This window comes from Gopherus evgoodei, chromosome 1 (genome assembly GCF_007399415.2).
Source record: "Gopherus evgoodei ecotype Sinaloan lineage chromosome 1, rGopEvg1_v1.p, whole genome shotgun sequence".
NCBI classification, from domain to species: Eukaryota; Metazoa; Chordata; order Testudines; family Testudinidae; genus Gopherus; species Gopherus evgoodei.
In genome coordinates, this window is record NC_044322.1 from 18,708,187 (window position 1) to 18,727,966 (window position 19,780).

General features: G+C 43.7%; 1 protein-coding gene across 3 annotated transcripts in view; it reads left to right on the forward strand.

Moving 5' to 3' along the window:
• The window catches only part of TMEM135 (transmembrane protein 135), a 418,948-nt gene that overhangs the window by 300,209 nt on the left and 98,959 nt on the right, over positions 1–19,780 (forward strand). For all 3 annotated transcript variants that reach the window (XM_030558973.1, XM_030558983.1, XM_030558990.1), the window contains one exon: positions 6,108–6,154. In XM_030558973.1, the coding sequence (XP_030414833.1) occupies positions 6,108–6,154 (47 nt within the window). The remainder of the gene's footprint in view (positions 1–6,107; positions 6,155–19,780) is intronic.

The window sequence follows — 19,780 nt, forward strand, 5'->3', positions numbered from 1 at the left end:
TCCTCAACACCATCTCCCAGGGCTACACCCTCCAGTTTACTTCCTCCCAGCCCAACCACCACCACCCCCGGCCCCTGTCCCTCCTCACACAAGGCTCTGCTCGAGCAGGAGGTGGGGTGGCTCCTTGGCCTAGGAGCAGTGGAAGCAGTACCCAGTGAGTTCAAAGACAAGGGGTACTGCTCCCACTATTTCCTTATCCCGAAGGCCAAAGGGAGGCTCAGGCCCATCTTGGACCTGCAAGGCCTGAATCAGTACATGGTGAAGCTCAAGTTCCACATGGTCTCCCTGGCCTCCAGTATCCTCTCCCTGGATCCCAGGGACTGATACACCGCCCTCGATCTGCAGGAAGCATACTTCCACATTCATATATACGAGAAGCATAGACACTTCCTCCATTTCACAGTGGGGCAGGAACACTACCAAACTCGAACAGCTTAATGGGACTAAATCGGGCGGCCTAGATAATTTTCATCCAAGAATATTAAAGGAACTGGCACATAAAATTGCAAGTCCATTAGCAAGAATTTTTAATGAACCAGTAAACTGAGGGGTTGTACCGTACGACTGGAGAATTGCTAACATAGTTACTATTTTTTAAGAAAGAAAAAAGAGTGATCCCAGTAACTGTAGGCCTGTTAGTTTGACATCTGTAGCATGCAAGGTTGTGGAAAAATTTTTGAAGGAGAAAGTAGTTAAGGACATTGAGTTCACTGGTAATTGGGACAAAATCCAACATGGTTTTACAAAAGGTAGATCATGCCAAACCAATCTGATCGCCTTCTTTGAGAAGGTAACAGATTTTTTGGACAAAGGAAATGCAGTGGATCCAATTTACCTCGATTTCAGTAAGGCATTTGATATGGTTCCACATGTGGAATTATTAGTTAAATTTGAAAAGATGGGGATCAATATGAAAATTGAAAGGTGGATAAGGAACTGGTTAAAGGGGAGACTACAACGGGTCATACTGAAAGGTGAACTGTCAAGCTGGAAGGAGGTTACTAGTGGAGTTCCTCAGGGATCGGTTTTGGGACCAATCTTGTTTAATCTTTTTATTACTGACCTTGGCACAAAAAGTGGGAATGTGGTAATAAAGTTTGCAGATGACACACAGCTGGTATTGCTAATACAGAGAAGGACCGGGATATCATACAGGAAGATCTGGATGACCTTGTAAACTGAAGTAATAGTAATAGGATGAAATGTAATAGTGAAAAGTGCAAGGTCATGCATTTAGGGATTAACAACAAGAATTTTGGTTATAAATTGGGGACACATCAGAGAAGGACCTCGGAGTATTGGTTGATCACAGGATGACTATGAGCTGCCAATGTGATATGACCATTAAAAAAGCTAATATGGTCTTGGGATGCATCAGGCGAGGTATTTCCAGTAAAGATAAGGAGGTGTTAATCGTGTTATACAAGGTACTGGTGAGGCCTCATCTGGAACACTGTGTGCAGTTCTGGTCTCCCGTGTTTAAGAAGGATGAATTTAAACTGGAACAGATACAGAGAAGGGCTACTAGGATGATCCGAGGAATGGAGAACCTGTCTTATGAAAGGACACTGAAAGAGCTTGGCTTGTTTAGCCTAGCAAAAAGAAGGCTGAGGGGGGAGATGATTGCTCTTTATAAATATACCAGAGGGATAAATATCAGGGAGGGGGAGGAATTATTTAAGTTAAGTACCAATGTGGACACAAGAACGAATGGATATAAACTGGACACTAGGAAGTTTAGACGAAGGTTTCTAACCATTAGAGGACTGAAGTTCTGGAACAGCCTTTCAAGGGGAGTAGTGGGGGCAAAAGACATATCTGGCTTCAAGACTAATCTTGATAAGTTTATGGAGGGGATGGTATGATGGGCTAGCCTAATTTTGGCAATTAATTGATCTTTGATTATTAGCAGGTAAATATGCCCAATGATCTGTGTTGGGATGTTAGATGAGGTGGGATCTGACTTACTACAGAGAATTCTTTCCTGAGTGCTGGCTGGTGAGTCTTGCCCACATGCGCAGGGTTTAACTGATTGCCATATTTGGGGTTGGGAAGGAATTTTCCTCCAGGGCAGATTGGCAGAGGCCCTGGAGGTTTTTCTCCTTCCTTTGCAGGGTGGGGCATGGGTCACTTTCTGGAGGATTCTCTGCACCTTGAGGTCTTTAAACCACCATTTGAAGACTTCAATAACTCAGACCTAGGTTAGGGATTTTTTTACAGGAGTGGGTGAATGAGATTCTGTTGCCTGCGTTGTGTAGGAGGTCAGACTAGATGATCATAATGGTCCCTTCTGACCTTAAAGTCTATGAGTCTATGTGTCTAATTTACAGTCTTCCTGTTTGGCCTGTCCAGTGCTCCAAGGGTATTCTCGAAGTATATGTTGGTGGCGGCGGCCTACCTTAGGTGCTGGGGAGGTCTAGATCTTTCCCTATTTGGACAACTGGTTGGTCAAGGGCAGCTCCCGTTCGCAGGTGCTGGATCATGCAGCACTCCTTCTGTCCATGTGCACCACTTTGGGCCTGTTGGTGAACAACATCAAGTCCATGTTAGTCCCAGTACAACGCATAGAGTTTATCCGGGCAGTCAAGGTGCACTGGTGGCCATATCGGCCTTTCAGCCTCTGGTGCAGGGCCACACAGTATTTTCCCATGCTATGACTGGCCAATTCCTTAAGAGTTTGGATCGTCTATTTCCTTATGTTAGGCCCCCAGTCCCACAGTGGGACCTAAACCTGGTGTTGGCCCATCTCACGGGACCCCTGTTTGTGCCTCTAGCGATGTGCTCCTGGTCACACACCTCGTGGAAGGTAACCTTCCTGGTTGCGATTATGTCGGCTAGGCAGATCTCAGAACTCAGGGCCCTGACCTCCAAGCCTCCATACACGGTGTTTCACAAAGATAAGGTCCAGCTCCGCCCACACCCTTCATTCCTCCTGAAGGTGGTCTCCGCCTATCACATGGGTCAGGACATTTTTCTGCTGGTCCTCTGCCCCAAGCCCCATTTGTCCAGTGAGGAGCGCCGCCTCCACACGCTGAATGTGAGACGGGCTCCGGCTTTTTACTTGGAGCAGATTAAGCTGTTCAGAAAGTCCTAGCAACTGTTCATCGCCTTGGCCGAGTGCATGAAAAGTTGGCTTATCTCCATTCATCGGTTCTCCAAATGGATCACCTTGTGCATCCGTACCTGTTACGACCTGGCGGGAATCCCTCCACCACCAATTGTGAAGGTGCACTCGACTAGGGTGCAGGCTTTCTTGGCTGCCTTTTTGGCCCATGTCCCCATTCAGGACATTTGTAGGTCTGCCACATGGTCTTCAGTTCACACATTCACCTCACATTATGCAGTTGTCTCTCAGATCAGGGAGGCCGCTGGGTTCGGCAGGGCCATTCTCCGTCCCAAGGATTTGTGAACTCCTTCCCACTTCCTACAGATATAGCTTGGAATCACCTATTGTGGAATACACGTGAGCAATCAATCAAAGAAGAAAAGACAGTTACCTTTTCCATAACTGGTATTCTTCGAGATGTGTTGCTCATGTCTATTCCACATCCCGCCCTCCTTCCCCTCCGTCAGAGTTGTCTGGCAAGAAAGAACTGAGGATGGGGGGAGCGCGCAGCACTCCTTATACTGCACCATAACGGTGCCACTCTGGGGATCGCAGGGTGCTCCTCTATGGATACTGCTAGGGAAAAAACTTCCAGCACCGGTGCACGTGGCAAGCATGCACGCCTATTGTAGAATAGACATGAGCAACACATATTGAAGAACACCAATTACGGAAAAGGTCTTTTGTACCTCCATGCAGCACCCTAACTCACTATTCTCCCTCTTATTTAGCTCTTTCAACCTCTTCTCTTGCTTCTTGAAAATATTAATAGCTCTAAGGTGACCATATTTTCCCAAAGGAAAAATAGGACATCCCGGGGCTGGCCTGAGCTGCCCCCCCCCCCCGCCCGCTGTCTACCCGCGATCCCCCTCCCACCCCAAAAACCCCTTCCCCCTGCACACGGAGCTGATGGTCCAAGCCCCACCAGCACCCGCCTGCCCATGCACTTGGCTTCTCAATGCCCCCCCTCCTCCCTGCATGCAGAGCAGGTCAGCGTGAGATGCTCCCCCTCACCCACCCTCCACCGCAAAGCTGGCATTGTCACTCGCCCCCTCCCCCACCGCCTACATGCTCCTCTGCATCCCGCAGAGAAAACAGGAGAAATGCTCAATTTTGTCAAAAAAGTTGGGGAAGCCAGGACAATGTCTAAAAAAGGGACTGTCCCGGCCAAAACAGGATGTATGGTAACCCTACATAGCTTCCTTCTGAAATCCTTGCTATTTGTCCGTACCTTTTGGATAACATTGTGTCCCAACATAATATTCTCTCTAAGTTTACTTGTTTTTAAATGGCAGCCATCGGCAGTGTTTGAGTGCCTCACGAGAAGTTTGCAATCCAGAAGAGGCCAGAAGTTCCTGGGGTGCAGAGGCACAGAACAAAACTTGCATCCCTAGGAGGCACAGGGAACTAAGCCATTTTTATGTCCTCCCAATTATGGGCAATTGCAGGGACCTGTGGGGGCTCCAGAGTATGTAGGCAGCCCTGCCTAAGTTACAGCTTCCTATGATTGATAATGTTGCCCTGGTTCCCCACAGCACTGTGTAATGCAGATCTGCCCTCAGCATATACCGCAACCCTGCCTGTGCCCATGATATACCCCCAATGCTGGGGCTTGTGGCAGGAGCCTCATAGAACAGTGTAAGCTGCTTTGTCCAAAGCCTACACTAGGAGGAATTCTTCCCTGGCTGGACATGGGACTCAACTGGCCCTTTTACAGTGACAGCGGTCGGGAGAAAATCCCTCTTCTGTGGTGAAATCTTAGTCCAGTTGCAGCCAATGGGAGTTTTGCCATTGACTTCCAGGGACAAAGAATTTTGCTTTGAACGTCTAAAAGGCAATCCTGGTTATTGTGTGCTGCTTCTGACAATCTTTAAAAGGAAACGAAAGAAAAATGTTTGGAAACTTGCTAATAAATTCCTCAGTAAACCCAATTTGTCTGAATAATACTAAAAGTAATGTTTGTAAAGCACTTTAAAAATAAAAAAATACAATATTAGCATAGAGAAAGTTTGGAAGCCGTATCTCTGTCATGTGGAAAAGACTGGTAACAGTTCTAAATGCCAAATCTCAAGTGTTCCCACTAAAGTTCATTAAATGCTAAAAATAACTGTGAATTTTGCTATCCTAAAAGGTCAACATTCCTGTCTTTGTGGACACTCAGATGGAAATTAGATATTTTTCCTTCCTGTGCTGACTATCTTAAAGAGTCATCTAGAATGGCCCTGATGGAGAAACTAAGAGGAGCGATAAACAAACTTATCAGGTCACTTATGAAAGGCCTACAATAATTTAATGATAAGCATTCACTTTCTCCCCTCATGTTACCATTTCAGTTTTATTTAATCTTTCCTTATAGAGTCTTCTAGCCTTTAGCTCTACAGTATATTTACATTAGGGTACTTTAAAAAGGGGGAAAGTTGCCTGTAAGTATTTGTAAGATATGTCTGAATAATTGCACTGTATATACTGTGCTCTGTATTATTTCCAAATGGAAAACACTAAAAATGAAATGATAAAAGTTCCAAATTCCTGTTCCTAGGGTGGTCTTGAAGGTGATGTTCTCAGACCAGTAAAAAAAAAATTCTGCTCAGCTGTCCCCCACAGAGCTAAATCTCTGTTCCATACAACCTTGGTATCCTTCCATTTGAGTGAATTGTAGAACATTTCATCCTATGGTTGGTTATGTAAAACTTTACAAGAAGGAAATTAATCTCACATTATTTCAAACTCTGCCTGCTTTGCTGTTTTTATCATTGCACCATCCTGACCTAGCTTTTATATTTTTATTTATTCATTTATACAGGGCCTGAACTAAAAGCCTACTGAAATGATGATTATTTCTGTTGACTTCAATAGGCTTTGGATCAGGCCCATTCAATATGGAAAATGAAGGTAAACTTCACATTCTAATGTCTGTGCGGCCTCTCCTGATCCTAAACAGATTTAGATATAGAGTTAGTCTAACCTTCTTATGTAATCATGTTCTTTCTCCTTCTTATAGGTCCTTTTGTTCTGCATCACAGCTGCTCTGTTCATGTTCTTTTTCAGGTATGTTATGTTACTAGTATTTCTATTAATATTAAAGGATTACTTGAAACAGAAAATTGTCCACTAACTCATTTAATTCTGAGCTCAAGATACCACCACCTAATATATTCCTGGAGCAAGTCTACTGGATAGGTCCTAATGCCACTTGCTGCTGTTAGTTCCAAAACTTAATGATGCATGAAGACAAATTATCCAAAGAGTTTAGAAGAGAAGTGAGTTTATGAGGTGTGTATCTATGTGCAAAATGTATATGTGTGTGTATATATATATGTGTACACACACACACACACACACACACACACACACACACACACACACACACACACACACACACAAAAATAGCTGTGGAACTTATTTAAACTAATGAAAACTGTGCTAAGGCAGCCATTGTAGGTATGAAACCTCTGTATTCCATCCCAGTTGTTCTGAATGGTTTACTGCTAGGAAGATAGTTGTTATTCTTTATAAGTAAATATTAGGACCATATGAACTAATATATACAGCATGTATACTGATCGTTTCAGTAACTGTAAAATCACAATAAAAGAAGTGATTGTAAAATATCTGTAGAGTGCAGGTGTCCCTATTTGGTGTTTCTGTTTTTAATTGGAGTGTAGCTGCTTTTTAATTTGTTTTTACATATTTTATTATTATATATTAATTTGTATTCTTTTAAAAAATATGCAGTGTGTGGTTTTGGTTAGAAACTCATTTTAAAATGTTCTTTTTCTTAGTTTGTAAGAAATGTATATTAAAAACGTGTAACTTTTCAGTACTTGAGTTTTAAATATCAGTTTCCTAAAGTCATTCCATCCCTATAATTGGGTAGTTGTTCCTTAAAATAACATATACTACAACCTTTGTGTTAGAATTTTCTGGTAGAGGTCCTGGAGTTTCGCAACTGTGTTTTTTCTTTTGTTTTATTTTTCATAATTACATAGCCATTCAATCACTTACAAATATTGGCTGAGAATATACTGTGGAGGGGGGAAACATCATTGTAAAAGCTTCTAAAAAGCATTCCTTTCCTCATCCACCACCCATTAAGGTTCTGAAATTGGCAGGCTCCTCTTTGTTTTGTTATGTGCTGCTCTCCTGAGTTGTGCTATGGCAGCATATGAATAGCCTGGGGGATTTCACTTGTAATGTTGATACTAGACACCTGTCTAGAGGAATTCTTATAAGAAAAACTAAAATGCTGGGTAATTTTGTGAAAGTTTTGAATGCTGGTTATTTTAAAAGTTGCTAATTATTTGTTTGTTTTTGTGGTGGTGAACCAGTGATTCAAAGGGGAAATTAAAAGGTAAATTGAAAACTTAGTATAGCACATTAACCAGCTTATGTAGGGCATTTAGTACAGCAATATATTGTATGTTGCCATTTAAAAATTCCCTTTGTTCTCTGTGAAATACTCTAATAAATTCTTGCTTAGAGACATCACTGAATGTGTCATTCTGTAATACCACCGCTTGAGAGTCGCTTGGATGGATACCAAAACCACCTTCTCTCTTCTAGTAGCCCAGTCGCATCAGGACAGGATTGAAGCATACTAATGAGGCAGCATCAGGACATTTTACTGTCTCTATTCATGCGGTAGTAACATATGAATTGCCATACTGTGATCCAACTGGTACAATAACCTATCTTAGACCATGGCCAGAAGATTCTTCCAAGAAAGTACTGCTATCCTTTCTGCAGTGTGGCATGAAAGATAAACCCAGAAGATCGGCTGTGACCTCACTGCACCATGCGTAGTGAGGGATTTAGATTTTAGAGCCTTGTGCAGTCACAGGTCCCTCAGAGGAGAATCCTGTGGGGCGTGGTTCACAATGTCTTTTCCTTTCTGCAGAACAGAGTTCCTGCCTCCTCAAAAATGACTGCAATGGAAGGGCAACTCTGAGGAGCTAGACGGGGAGCCAGGACAATTCAATAAGGGGTCAGACAGAATACCTTCAAAGAAAAGAGAAAGGTGGTGCCCAAATGTTGGCTATGATTCCAGCCATGATCTGGGTACAGCTGCACCATATTTCCATCCTCTACAAATAAGGCTACAGATGGAGGATGTTGGTTTCAATTCTGTTTCTGAGGATAAGAGTGAATTCAGTAATGGACCCTCATGCCCATCTTTTTTTTCTTCTCTTGAACCAGGGTCTCTCCCAGTCTTTTTTCTCAATTAACCTAGCCCAAATGGGAAATCCCATGCAGCAGTCAACTTCAGAGTACGCTCTGGATCTGCAGGCCTGGAGTCAGGTTTGCAGCAAGTTAGAAAATTGTTAGCCTAATAACTGCAGCAGAATCCCTCTGCTCCCAAATAGGACCTTCGCTCAGGACCGTGTCCTGTCGCCCATCGGTGATAAATCTCTCAACCACCAAGCTCCTTTTCCCAGGAGCCTCTGGAGGGAGCTTTTGTCATGGTATATTTCCCCAATCTGAACCTTAGAGTCCAAAAGCTGGGGTACCAGCATGAATTCCTCTAAGCTTAATTACCAGCTTAGATCTGATAAGCTGCCACCAATCAGGAATTCCAGTGCCTGATACACTCTGGTCCCCCCAAAACCTTCCCTGGGGACCCCCAAGACCCAGATTCCTTGAGTCTCACAACAAAGGGGAATAAACCATTTCCCTTCCCCCTCCTCCCCTCCAGGTGTTCCCTCCCTGGGCTCCTGGAGAGATATACAGATTCAAGCTCTGTGAATCTAAACAAAGGGATTCCCCCTTCTTTCTTCCTCCCAGATCTTTCCCGCCCTGGGTACACTAGAAGATCACCGTGATTCAAACTTCTTGAATCACCACACAGAGAGGAATGATACCTTTCCCCCCTCCTCTTTTCCCTTCACCCAGAGGCAATCCAGATTCAAACTCCGTGAATCTAAAACAAAGAGGAAATTCACTTTTCCCTTCTCCCCCCTGCTCTCTTTCCCTTCTCCCCACCAATTCCCTGGTGTACACAGACTCAGTTCCTTTGAGCCTTAACTAGGAGAAAAAAAATCAGACAGGTCTTAAAGCAAAGCTTTTAATAAAAAGAAAGAAAAAAGGCAAAAGTTTATCTCTGCAATTTAGATGGTAAAAAGTTACAGGGTCTGTCAGTTTATAGAAACTAGAAAGAAGCCTCCCGCCCCAGCAAAATACAATTTAAAATACTTCCAGCAAACTACACATTTGCAAATACAGAAACAATCAAAAGACTATAATAACCGCCTTTCTTACTAAATTACTCACTATTCTGAATATATAAGAGACTGTAGCAGGGAGATTGGCAAGAAACCTGGTTGCACGTCCAGTCCCTTCCAGGACCCAGAGAGAACAAAGCAAAACCCAAAAAAACACAAACAAAGGCTTCCCTCCACCGAGATTTGAAAGTATCTTGTCTCCTGATTGGTCCCCTGATCATGTGTTTGGTTCCCTATTTGTTAACCCTTTACAGGTAAAAGAGACATTAACCCTTAACTATCTGTTTATGACAGCTTTGTGTAGAGAGCTACAAGGGCTGTCACAGGAAGAAGAAAAGACAAATCACATGGGGAATAGTCATCAAACTATCTGTCATCTGGTGCAGAGTTGGGCAATAGACGCCAGGGACTTTAACTGCATGCTATTCCTGGTCACAAACAAATCTCCTGTTCCTGGTGACAGACAAATCCAGAAGGAGCTCAACTTGGAATATCTCCAACAGATTCCCAGAAAATATCTAATCCAAGATGAGGACACTCAAATCTACTCAGACATTCATCACATAGAGGATTTTCCCATTGTCTATAGGGGAAAGTCTTTTTTATCCCCCTTTATTGATCCCACAGGAAAAACCTATGCTTTATTTTGGGACAACAGCATTTCCAATGCAGGTTTTTGGCCTTTGGTTTGTCCATCAGTTCTAGAATATCCCATTTGGTTAAGGTTGTCTTTTCCAGGGTCTACAAGACAAAAACAACTATTTATATTGATAATATCAGAACTGTCTACCTGTGGCAATAACAGCCTTATGAGGAAGATGGAAATCACATGCTTATAAGAGAGAATCTTCCAAGCAGCTACATGGTTCAGTTCACACATGCTCTTTGTTCTCCAAGTTGAGCTTGGCTGATGCTGCCTTTGGGACAAAAGTGCTCTGATCTGTAGTCCTCCAGTAAAAGAGAAAAAGTCAATATCTATATATAATCTTAATAAGGTTATCTCTCTCCCTTGAGGCATTGTAAGATCTCATCCCTATGATCTCATCGTAATGAATATGTGGTCGCTATTACATGAGAATAGGACATTTTTTCCATGTCTCCCTGAAATTTCCTTTCTCAGCACAATGAATTTCAAAGATCCAGCCCAACCTAAAGTGATTGTTCTATTGTAAACAAAGATCTGATATGACCTGGCTGATAAATGTATATGTTTCTGTTAAGCTCTGCAGTATATGTAATATCTATCTTGAGTTATTTGTGCAGTGAATTCAACATAGACCATTTTATCAGGCAGTTACCATTTGCTGTGGAAGTTTATCTCAAACTGGCAGGACCAAACCTCTTCCTGTCAATGTCTGGCATGTCTGAGTCTTCCTCCAAAGCAGCAAATAGGCTGAGGATCCTACATAATGGATCTGTGGACATTATTACTCAGAGAAAGGAAATTTTCATGTATGTCCACACAAACTTATCTATTATGCATTGTGTAAAAAGGTATTTCCTTTTCTCAGTTTTTGAAGTTTTGTCTTTTATATTTGTTGGAAAATCTCTTATTGTGTATTAAATCAGGTGCTGTCATATATCTTCATGTAATCAGTCATTTTATATGCCTCTCTCATGTCCCTTCTTATCTGGCTCCTCTATAAACTACGCCATCCCAATCTTTTTACTCTCTGCTCAGATGGAAGTCTTTTCATGTATCCACTTAATTTCCTCTGCTAATCTCCAGACCACTTCTATTTCTGTTGTTTCACTTTCAAGACAAGAGTGACCAAACCTGAACATGGTGCTCAAGGTGACAGCATATCGCTTGTCTCTAAAATGACATTACAATATTTCTATTATTATTTTCTAAACTAGTCTTTATGTAGCCAAACTGTTTTTTTCTTTTGACGACCACTGCGCACTGAGTAGATGTTTTCACAGAACTGTCCATAAATGTCCCCTGGCTTTTTTCCCCTGGCTGGTTACAGCTAATTTAGAAGCCAGCAATGTGTGTCAGTAGTTCACATTATTCCTTCCTTTTTTACAGGTAGCTAAACATGAAAACGTCAGTGCCCAGGAGATCAGTCCAATACCTTTAATGAGCTCTGAATTTAAGAAACAACTTACATTTCAAACCATCTTTGTTACAAATGAGCAAGTTTGTAAGGCGTTAGCTATTCAAACAGCCAAATTAAACTAAATACAATTCGGAGTAATAGTTATCTTCTTCTAAATCTACATGTGGGATCTGTGCAGAGAAATGTGGCTACAATTCTGTATGCTTTTACTTGACTAACTCTTTCCTGCCTTGGCTCCTTTTGTAGTGATCACATCTTTTGTATGGCTGAAATTGTCTAAGTTGGCTCTTTTCAGAGGGATCCCATTTTTTTAAAATATGGCTGATCATTTTGTTTTGTAACTGGGCTCTTCTGCTACAAGTAAAGTATTTTGCTCAGGGAACTTGTCAGGAATCATTATTAATCATTCTGTTTGCAGGGGAGGTTTAGAAAATGGTTTGTTTCAAGCAAGTATAAACAGGAAATCACTCGAGAGTGATTCACTTTGGCCTGCTAGACTTAAAACTCATTTTCTCTTTTTCAGAGTTTGGGGCAACACGTTCATTACTGGTCATTGCCCTTTCACTGTTGTAATCCTGAATATTACTAGCATGGTTTATTTACAAGTAAATGTGAAAACAAAGGTTTTCTGAAGGCTCTAGGAATTGGTAGGTCTCATTGCCACCTGTGGATGTCACGACAAACACACCTTTAATTTTCTGGGGAGAAGAAAAACTCTCCTGTTTTAAAGTAAATGAGAATATGTATATCATGTTCCTGAGACTTTAGCAGAAGTTGATTTGGATCATTCTACTAATAGCCTTGGCACATTATAATATAACTTAAGATGTGCACTTCTGTAAAGGAATACATTGTGATATTTTTACATACTGGGTATCTACTGGGAATAGCTGCAGTTCCACACAAATTTCCTACAAACCATTTGGCAAAGTCTGACATACAAACGCAATTTAAGTATGCAGTGTAAGTAGTTTGAATGCACAGGTTTAATTAAAATTCTCATGTTGGCCTCTTGAAATTAACTTATTAAAAAGGCCTGAGTAAGTCCTCAGTTTTTCCCATTGTACAGCTGACCCCAGGTTACAGGGATTGAGAAAGAGGAGAGAGGAAAAGGGCAGGCTGAAGACACCAGATGAAGAGAAAAGCAATCAGTGCTGTAGTACATAGGAGTAAATTGTACATTAATATCTTCCTGAGACCTGGATTTAGGATCTGAAGCTGTATGGGGATATCAGAGCAGATCATCTGAAAACTGCTGCAGGACAAACTTGATTTTTAAAGGTTGTGATGTTGTTCCTCACTTTGTTACTGAGCCGGGTGGCTGCAGCTGTCCCATCCCCCACCCCGCTGGCTGGTGCACATGTTCTTGCCCCTCCCCAGGCTGAATGTCTCCTCCAGAACCTGTGGTGGCTGAAGGGAAGGACCAGTGTGGACCAGGGAGTCCTACCTGATCTCATGCACTGTGGAAATGGAAGCTACTCCAGCCCCTCTTCCAGATCCTGTTCTCATCCATCTTCCCTCCCCCAGCTCCTCATGTGTGTAACATAGTTGGGTCTGGCTGTCACTTCTCCCAGATATTGGGGCAGGAGTGCTAGCCCCTCTTCCTGACTTCCCAATTACACCACCATGACATATGCCATTGTTAAAGGACATCTACATATAAAATCTTCCTCTCCAAATAATGTGCCAGCCCTTAATCTTTGCATCTCTGTCTGTGATGTGGCTATCCCCAGCTTCATTCTTGACAGCTCACAGTGCTCATAACTCCATCCTGCATCTCCGATAATGCCTCCCTTCCTCCAACAACTCTTCTTTCAACTCTTCTCAGCTGCCTTCTAGGTCTGTTAGATGCATCAACAGGCTTTTTAAGCAACCTCCTGCAAAGTCTGCTGAACTGTCCAAACATTTTATCTGGCGCACCAGCCACAAGAAAAGAGAGGAAGTCTGACAGAAAGGGTGCTGTAGCTTGGACTGTGGGAGTGGAGTTACAGTCTTAAACTGGGAAAAGAGAAGAAAAAAAAAAGATTTCGGTTGATTGTGGTAGATAATGAAGAGGACAGATCATGGATACAAAGGGGTCTGGGACGCTTGGTAATATGTATTTTAATATGGCCAAATATAAAATTGTACATCTAGGAACAAAGAATATAAGTCATATGTATAGGATGGGGTCTCTATCTTGGGAAGCAGTGACTCTGAATAAGACTTAGGGGGTCATGGCGCATAATCAGCTGAACATGAGCTTCCAGTGAGATGCTGTGGCCAAAAGGGCTTTGGATGTATAAATGGGGGAATCTTGAGCAGAAGTAGGGAGGTTATTACAGCTCTGTGATTGGCACACTGTGAACACTTCTGGAATTCTATGTCCAGTTCTGGTGTCCACAGTTTAAGGAGGATGCTGATAAGTTAGAGAAGATTCAGAGAAGAATCATGAGAATGATTAAAGGATTGAAATCCATGCCTCATAGTGAGACTACAGGAGCTCAGTCTATTTAATTTAAAAAAGAGAAGGTTCATGGGTAACTTGATTAGTTTGTAAGTGCCTACATTGGGAACAGAAATTAAATAATGGGCTCTTCAATCTAACAGGTAAAAGTCTAACAAAATCTAATGACTGAATGTTGAAGTTAGATAAATTCAGACTGGGAATTAGGGCAAATTTTTAAAAATGAGGGTGACTAATCATTGGAACAATTTACTAAAGGTCATGATAGATTCTCCATCACTAGCTATTTTAAAATTAAGATTGGATTTTTTTTCTAAAGGATATACTCTAGTTCAAACAGGAATTAATTCAGGGAAGTTCTATGGCCTGTAATGAGGTCAGACTAAATGGTCCCATTTCACTTTATAATCCATGAATTTGGGGAAAGTTGAAGGGGGACAAAAGGGTAACGGCAGGAAGAAGAGCAAGAATGAAAGAGGAAGAGAGTAGAAATGGGCGGGAAAGAAGAAAGGAAATTGAGACAAGGGAAGAGAGAAGAAGATTGAAACAGAGTATAGAATAGAAAAAAATAATACAGGGAAAAAGTCAGCTGTAACATGGTATGGCAAGGTTGGATAAAAGGTTTTAGATTTATAAAGAAAAGGCATATTTTACTGACAATCCCAGTTCTTCCTTTTAAAATTTCTTATGCAGTCTTTTGCTGATACCTTCTTCTATTTCAGTTGTCTCCCACATTTTTTCTTTCATTTCTTTAAAGGTGACCATGAGATCAGGGCCTTCAGAGCGTACCTCTCACACTTTTTCGATTATGCTAATACACCCAAACTTTGCCTGCCCACTTTGAGATGCCAACAAGCTCTACTTGGATTTATTCTTCTTTGAGTGATTGTTCATGTCCATTCCAAGCAGGTGTGTGTGTGTGCTGCGTGCATGCCAGTCAGAAGATTTTCCCCTAGCAGCACCGTAGGGTCAGCCTGAGCACCCCCTGGAGTGGCGCCTCCATGGCAACCTATATAGGGATCCACTGACCTTCCACCCCCTCAGTTCTTCTTACCGCCAGTGACAGCTAGCTGGAACTTTGCTCGCTCTCGCAGCAAGCCTAGAAGTGTCTCTATTAAGTGTATATAGTTCATTTTTTCTCATAGTTTAGAGTTAGTGTTAGTTGTAAGATAGTTAATAGCTGTTGGGGGGCTTTCCCCCCCCACCGTAATTGTCACCCCATCCTGGGGCATGCCTAGGTCTCCAGGGTTTAAAATCTGTGTGGACTGCAGGAAGTTTATGCCAAAGAGTGACCCACACTCTCCCTGCTTGAGGTGCCTCTGGGAGAGCCTCTAAAGAGACCAGTGCAGTATCTGTAAGGGGTTTCGTCCCAGGACTCTTAAGGACAGAGAGCAGAGACTTAGAGTGCTCCTGATGGAGGCGGCCTTACGCCACACTCGGACCCCGAGCCTGCCGACCCGGCGCTGAGCACCTCATCCTCAATGTGCAGCGCTCCAGCACCATTAGCAAGAGAGGAAACCCAGTCTAAGAACTCTTAAGTCCCGGCACCGGAAAGAATCGGAACATAGAAAATCGGCCTCCATGCAGCACTGATCACCCATCGCCAGTGCCTGCGAAAAAGAAGAGGCCAGTGAGGGGCCGATCACCCCACCAGGACCTTCAAAGGCCAGCGGCGTCCACAAGTGTGGTGGGACAAGCCGTGCTACAGCCACATCCTCCCAAGGTCCCATTGACTCCTGTCCCTGTGAGAGTGCTGTCGAGTCTGGACCGGTCTAGGTCCCCGGATCTCAGTGAGGATGTGCACCTCCCATCGATGCCAGAGATGTTCGAGGTGGTCTCAGATTTATTAAGCCTCCCAGTGCTGGCCTCCCTGCACTGGAGGGAAGAGCCGCCAGGGACGGCCCGACCCCCGATCCAATCAAGGGGCATGCCGGCCATGATGATGCCACAGTCCCCGCTCTCCACTGCTCTGGCAAAGAAAGCGTTCCCTGGCCTCGCGGCACCACTCACTGGCGGCAGTGTGTACTGCCCCTCCTCGGTCTTCATATTCGGAAACCTCGGAGTCGGAGACAGAATCCTACCGCTCCAGTAGATCAAGGAGCAGGAGGTCGGCTTCACAGGCAAGCCAATGACCTTACCCGGCACCGTGGCAGCAGCAGTAGCAACTGCCCTTCCAGTGGCCATTCTGACTCCCTGGGTTTACCATCAGACCCTGGGACAGTTGCTCGGTCCGCACTCCAGGTCTACGTCGGTCTCCTCGACGTTGGTGGCTCCGGCGCAAATGCCTCCACCCCGACACCGCCGTCCGACAGGAGTGTGCCACAACAGGATCTGGCATCGCCTAGTCAGACACCAGCACCGATGGGAGTCATGTTTTTGACACCACAGGCACCATCCAGCACGCCTTGCTGTTCAGCGTCAACCCCGGTACCAGTTGCTGTGCTGCATCCGCACCCACCACGCAACCAGAGTACCGTGTGCCGCAGGACCCTGCAGAGGCTGAGAGTAGTGAGAAAGGTCCCCTGCAAGTGATCTCCTCCTCTTCCTTGCTGGATGAGGCGGTCGCAGGAACTTCAGCAGCACCAGCTCTAGAGGATAACCGGGTGCTTCAGCAGCTACTTAAACATGCTGAACAGAGCCTGGCGATCCAGGCGGAGAAGGTCGAGGTGGATGTAGATTCAGTAGTGGACACCCTTGCTCCCTTGGGCCCATCTAGGGTCACCCTGCCGTTGATCAAAATGATAGCTGACACATCCCGCACCCTTTGGCAGACATCAGTTTCTTTGGCCCCTACGGCCAAAAGGACAGAGGTGCGCTACTTTGTACCCTCCAAGGGCCGTGAGCACCTATACGTTCACCCTCCTCTGGACTCTCTGGTTGTGGATGCGACCAATCAGAGGGAGCGTCAGGAGTTTCAAGGGTCTACACCAAAGACCAGGGAAGCCAAGAAGCTGGACCTCTTTGATAGAAAGGTGTACTCAACAGGGAGTGTTCAACTACATATAGCCAACCAACAGGCTATAGTGAGCTGGTATGTCCATAACACGTGCTCGGCCTTTTCCAACTTTGCTGAACTCCTTCCCAGGAATCACAAATGGAATTCTGCGCTCTGGTGGAGGAGAGGAAGCTGATTTTGCATGCATCCCTCCAAGCTGATTTCGCGTGCATCTCTGGATGCGATGGATGCAGCCTCCCGCACGCTGGCCACTGGACTGGTGATGCGGCTGGGGTCCTGGCTTCAGGTCTCGGGCCTTCCACATGAAGTCCAGCAGACCATCCAGGACCTCCCCTTTGAGGACCCACGCCGTTTTCTGAGAGGACGGACAAGAGGCTCCATAGCCTAAAGGACTCAAGGGCTACCTTACACTTGCTTGACCTGTACACTCCAGCCACCCAGTGCAGGCAATTCAGGCCACAGCCGGCCCTGCGACTGTACCAGCCCCAGAACTGCCCGGAACCTTCACGTAGGCAGAGCAGAAGTGGCAGGAGAAGGCACAACAACAGCCCTCCGGACAGTCATCTGGCCAGCCACGGCCTCCGTCAGGGCCTAGACCCCAAATTTGAGGACAACCTACCAGTCAGGACTTTGGATCCTACCAATCCTACCTTTTCGTCACATCTGTCCCCCTTCTATCGTGCCTGGTCCCGAATCACATCGGACAGTTGGGTGCTTTGCATGGTAGAGAGGGGATATTCTATCCAATTCTCCTCCCTCCCACTCCACCAGCCCCCTCCCTGTCCCTTTTCAGGGACCCCTCTCACGAGCAATATCCTGAATTAGAAGTGCAGTCCCTCGTTGTAGGGGCAGTGGAGGAAGTTCCTCAAGAACGCAGGGGCAGGGGGTTCTACTCTCAGTATTTCCTGATACTGAAGGCGAAAGGGGGCCTCAGACCTATTCTGGACTTCCGGCGTTTGAACAAGTTTGTGAAGAAGCACAAGTTCCGTATGGTCTCCCTGTCCTCCATCATTCCCTCCGCCGATCCAGAAGACTGGTATGCCGCCCTAGGCTTGAAGGACACATATTTCCATATCGCGACAATCCCTCAACGCAGACGTTACCTCAGATTCGTATTGGGCAACATCCATCTCCAGTTCGCAGTCCTGCCTTCCCACCTGTCAGTGGCCCCGAGGGTCTTCACAAAATGCATGGCAGTCATAGCAGCCTTCCTTCACAAGCACGAAATTCAGGTGTTTCCCTACCTGGACGATGGGCCCCCAGGCACAGGTTTGACCCAGTCCAGGCACAGGTTTGACCCAGTATGGCCATTCTTATGATGTTATGCCCATTTCTTCCTGCACTTCTCTTCCTCTGCTGTCCTTGGTTTGAAAACATTTCCAAGGTGTCTGGAACAGGGAGAGATATTGAAGGAGAGATTTAGATGAAACTTTGAGTCCACATTACCTTAAATCAGTCCTGAAAATACAAGGGGGAAGTGGGAGGGATAGCTTTCCAGAATAACTGGATAGATTAAAACTGGGCCTTTTTATTATCAGAGCCTTTATGCTCTTTTTTGAGAGAGAGTGAGAGAGGAAGGGAGGGAGGGGCCATTAAGATGGAGGATTGATATTACATATGTCGAGTATAAAATTTAAATACCTTGGGTTTTTTTGTATCATTTTTGTTTTCCATATTTAGCTGCAACTTTGTGTATGCTGAGAATAGTAAAACTGTTTAGAGTACTGTATACTTTTGTAAAAAATCCACATAATGAAAAACTTTCAATCTGTTCACAGTAAACAAACACCTAAATATAAATCCTGTCCACATACCTTTAGAAAATCGAGCAATTTGTTTGAAGATATATTGTCAAAGGCTTAGACTGGTTGCTATGGTAATTAATCCTTAGACTACATAGTACTGATTCACAATAGACATATCTTAATTCATCTGCTCTAAATACTGGGAAGTAAAGTATAAAGCTGCATTTGCGAGCTGGAACTAGTTATTAAGGGAAGTAGAATGATTTGATTAATGGATTTGAACATAAAATTCAGAATAAAGTCACTGTCTTCTGTACCGAAGAATTTAAGAAGCATATTATTTTATTAAACATTTATTTGAAACAGATACTATATGAGTAAACAGTATTTTCTGTTTAAGAAAATTTCTGTGATTTCCTGATCACAAGCATAAAATTCTTGCAAGCAGGAATATTGAGTTACACAATGTTTCTGATATGATTCTTTATTTTAATATAACATACTGTAATTTGTACTAGGGGAGCCGTTAACAGTCGTCTCAAGAGATTCAAAGATAGTAATATAAATGCTTTCGGCTGATTTGTTTCAATGAAAGCTTGTTGACAGAGGTTCCCTCTCACGGCACTTTTCATTAATTTGGGTTTTCATCCTCAGGATGAAAGGCGCTAAGTCTCTCTCTCTCTCTCTCACTCTGTATATAAGTATGTTTATAAACATTTGTCTATTATATTTATGATTGTTATTTAAAATGAGTTACGGACACCTGAGAAGTAAAACTACCCTCTCTTACCGTTCAGTTAAGATGCATTACTGAATCTTGTATAAATTCACTAAAAACCAATCAGAAAGCTCCCTTTGCATGCAGAGTTCTCATTCCATTTCATTATTGTAACTGCAGTGCTCTCAAATTATGGCTATTTGCTTTTCTTTAGCAATGAAACATATATCCTGTATTTTTTAAATGGTATTTCAGAGTGCCCCTAATTGTTTTATAAGTGTCGGGTGTCTCCACATCTTCATTCCCTTTTATTTGATCGATTAAGCTCTTTTTTGTATTTAGACAACTGCATGTGAAGAGCTGTTTGGTGCCTTTTAATTGTATTCTGCTTTTACTATTATATGAACAGGCTAGGACTATGAGGAGTTGCACCTATTTAGATTTTTATATTGCTTATGCCTCACCTTTCTTACTAAGGTGAAAACTCTTTTTTAGTACTTGTTTTTGGCTAATTAGGAGAACAATAGG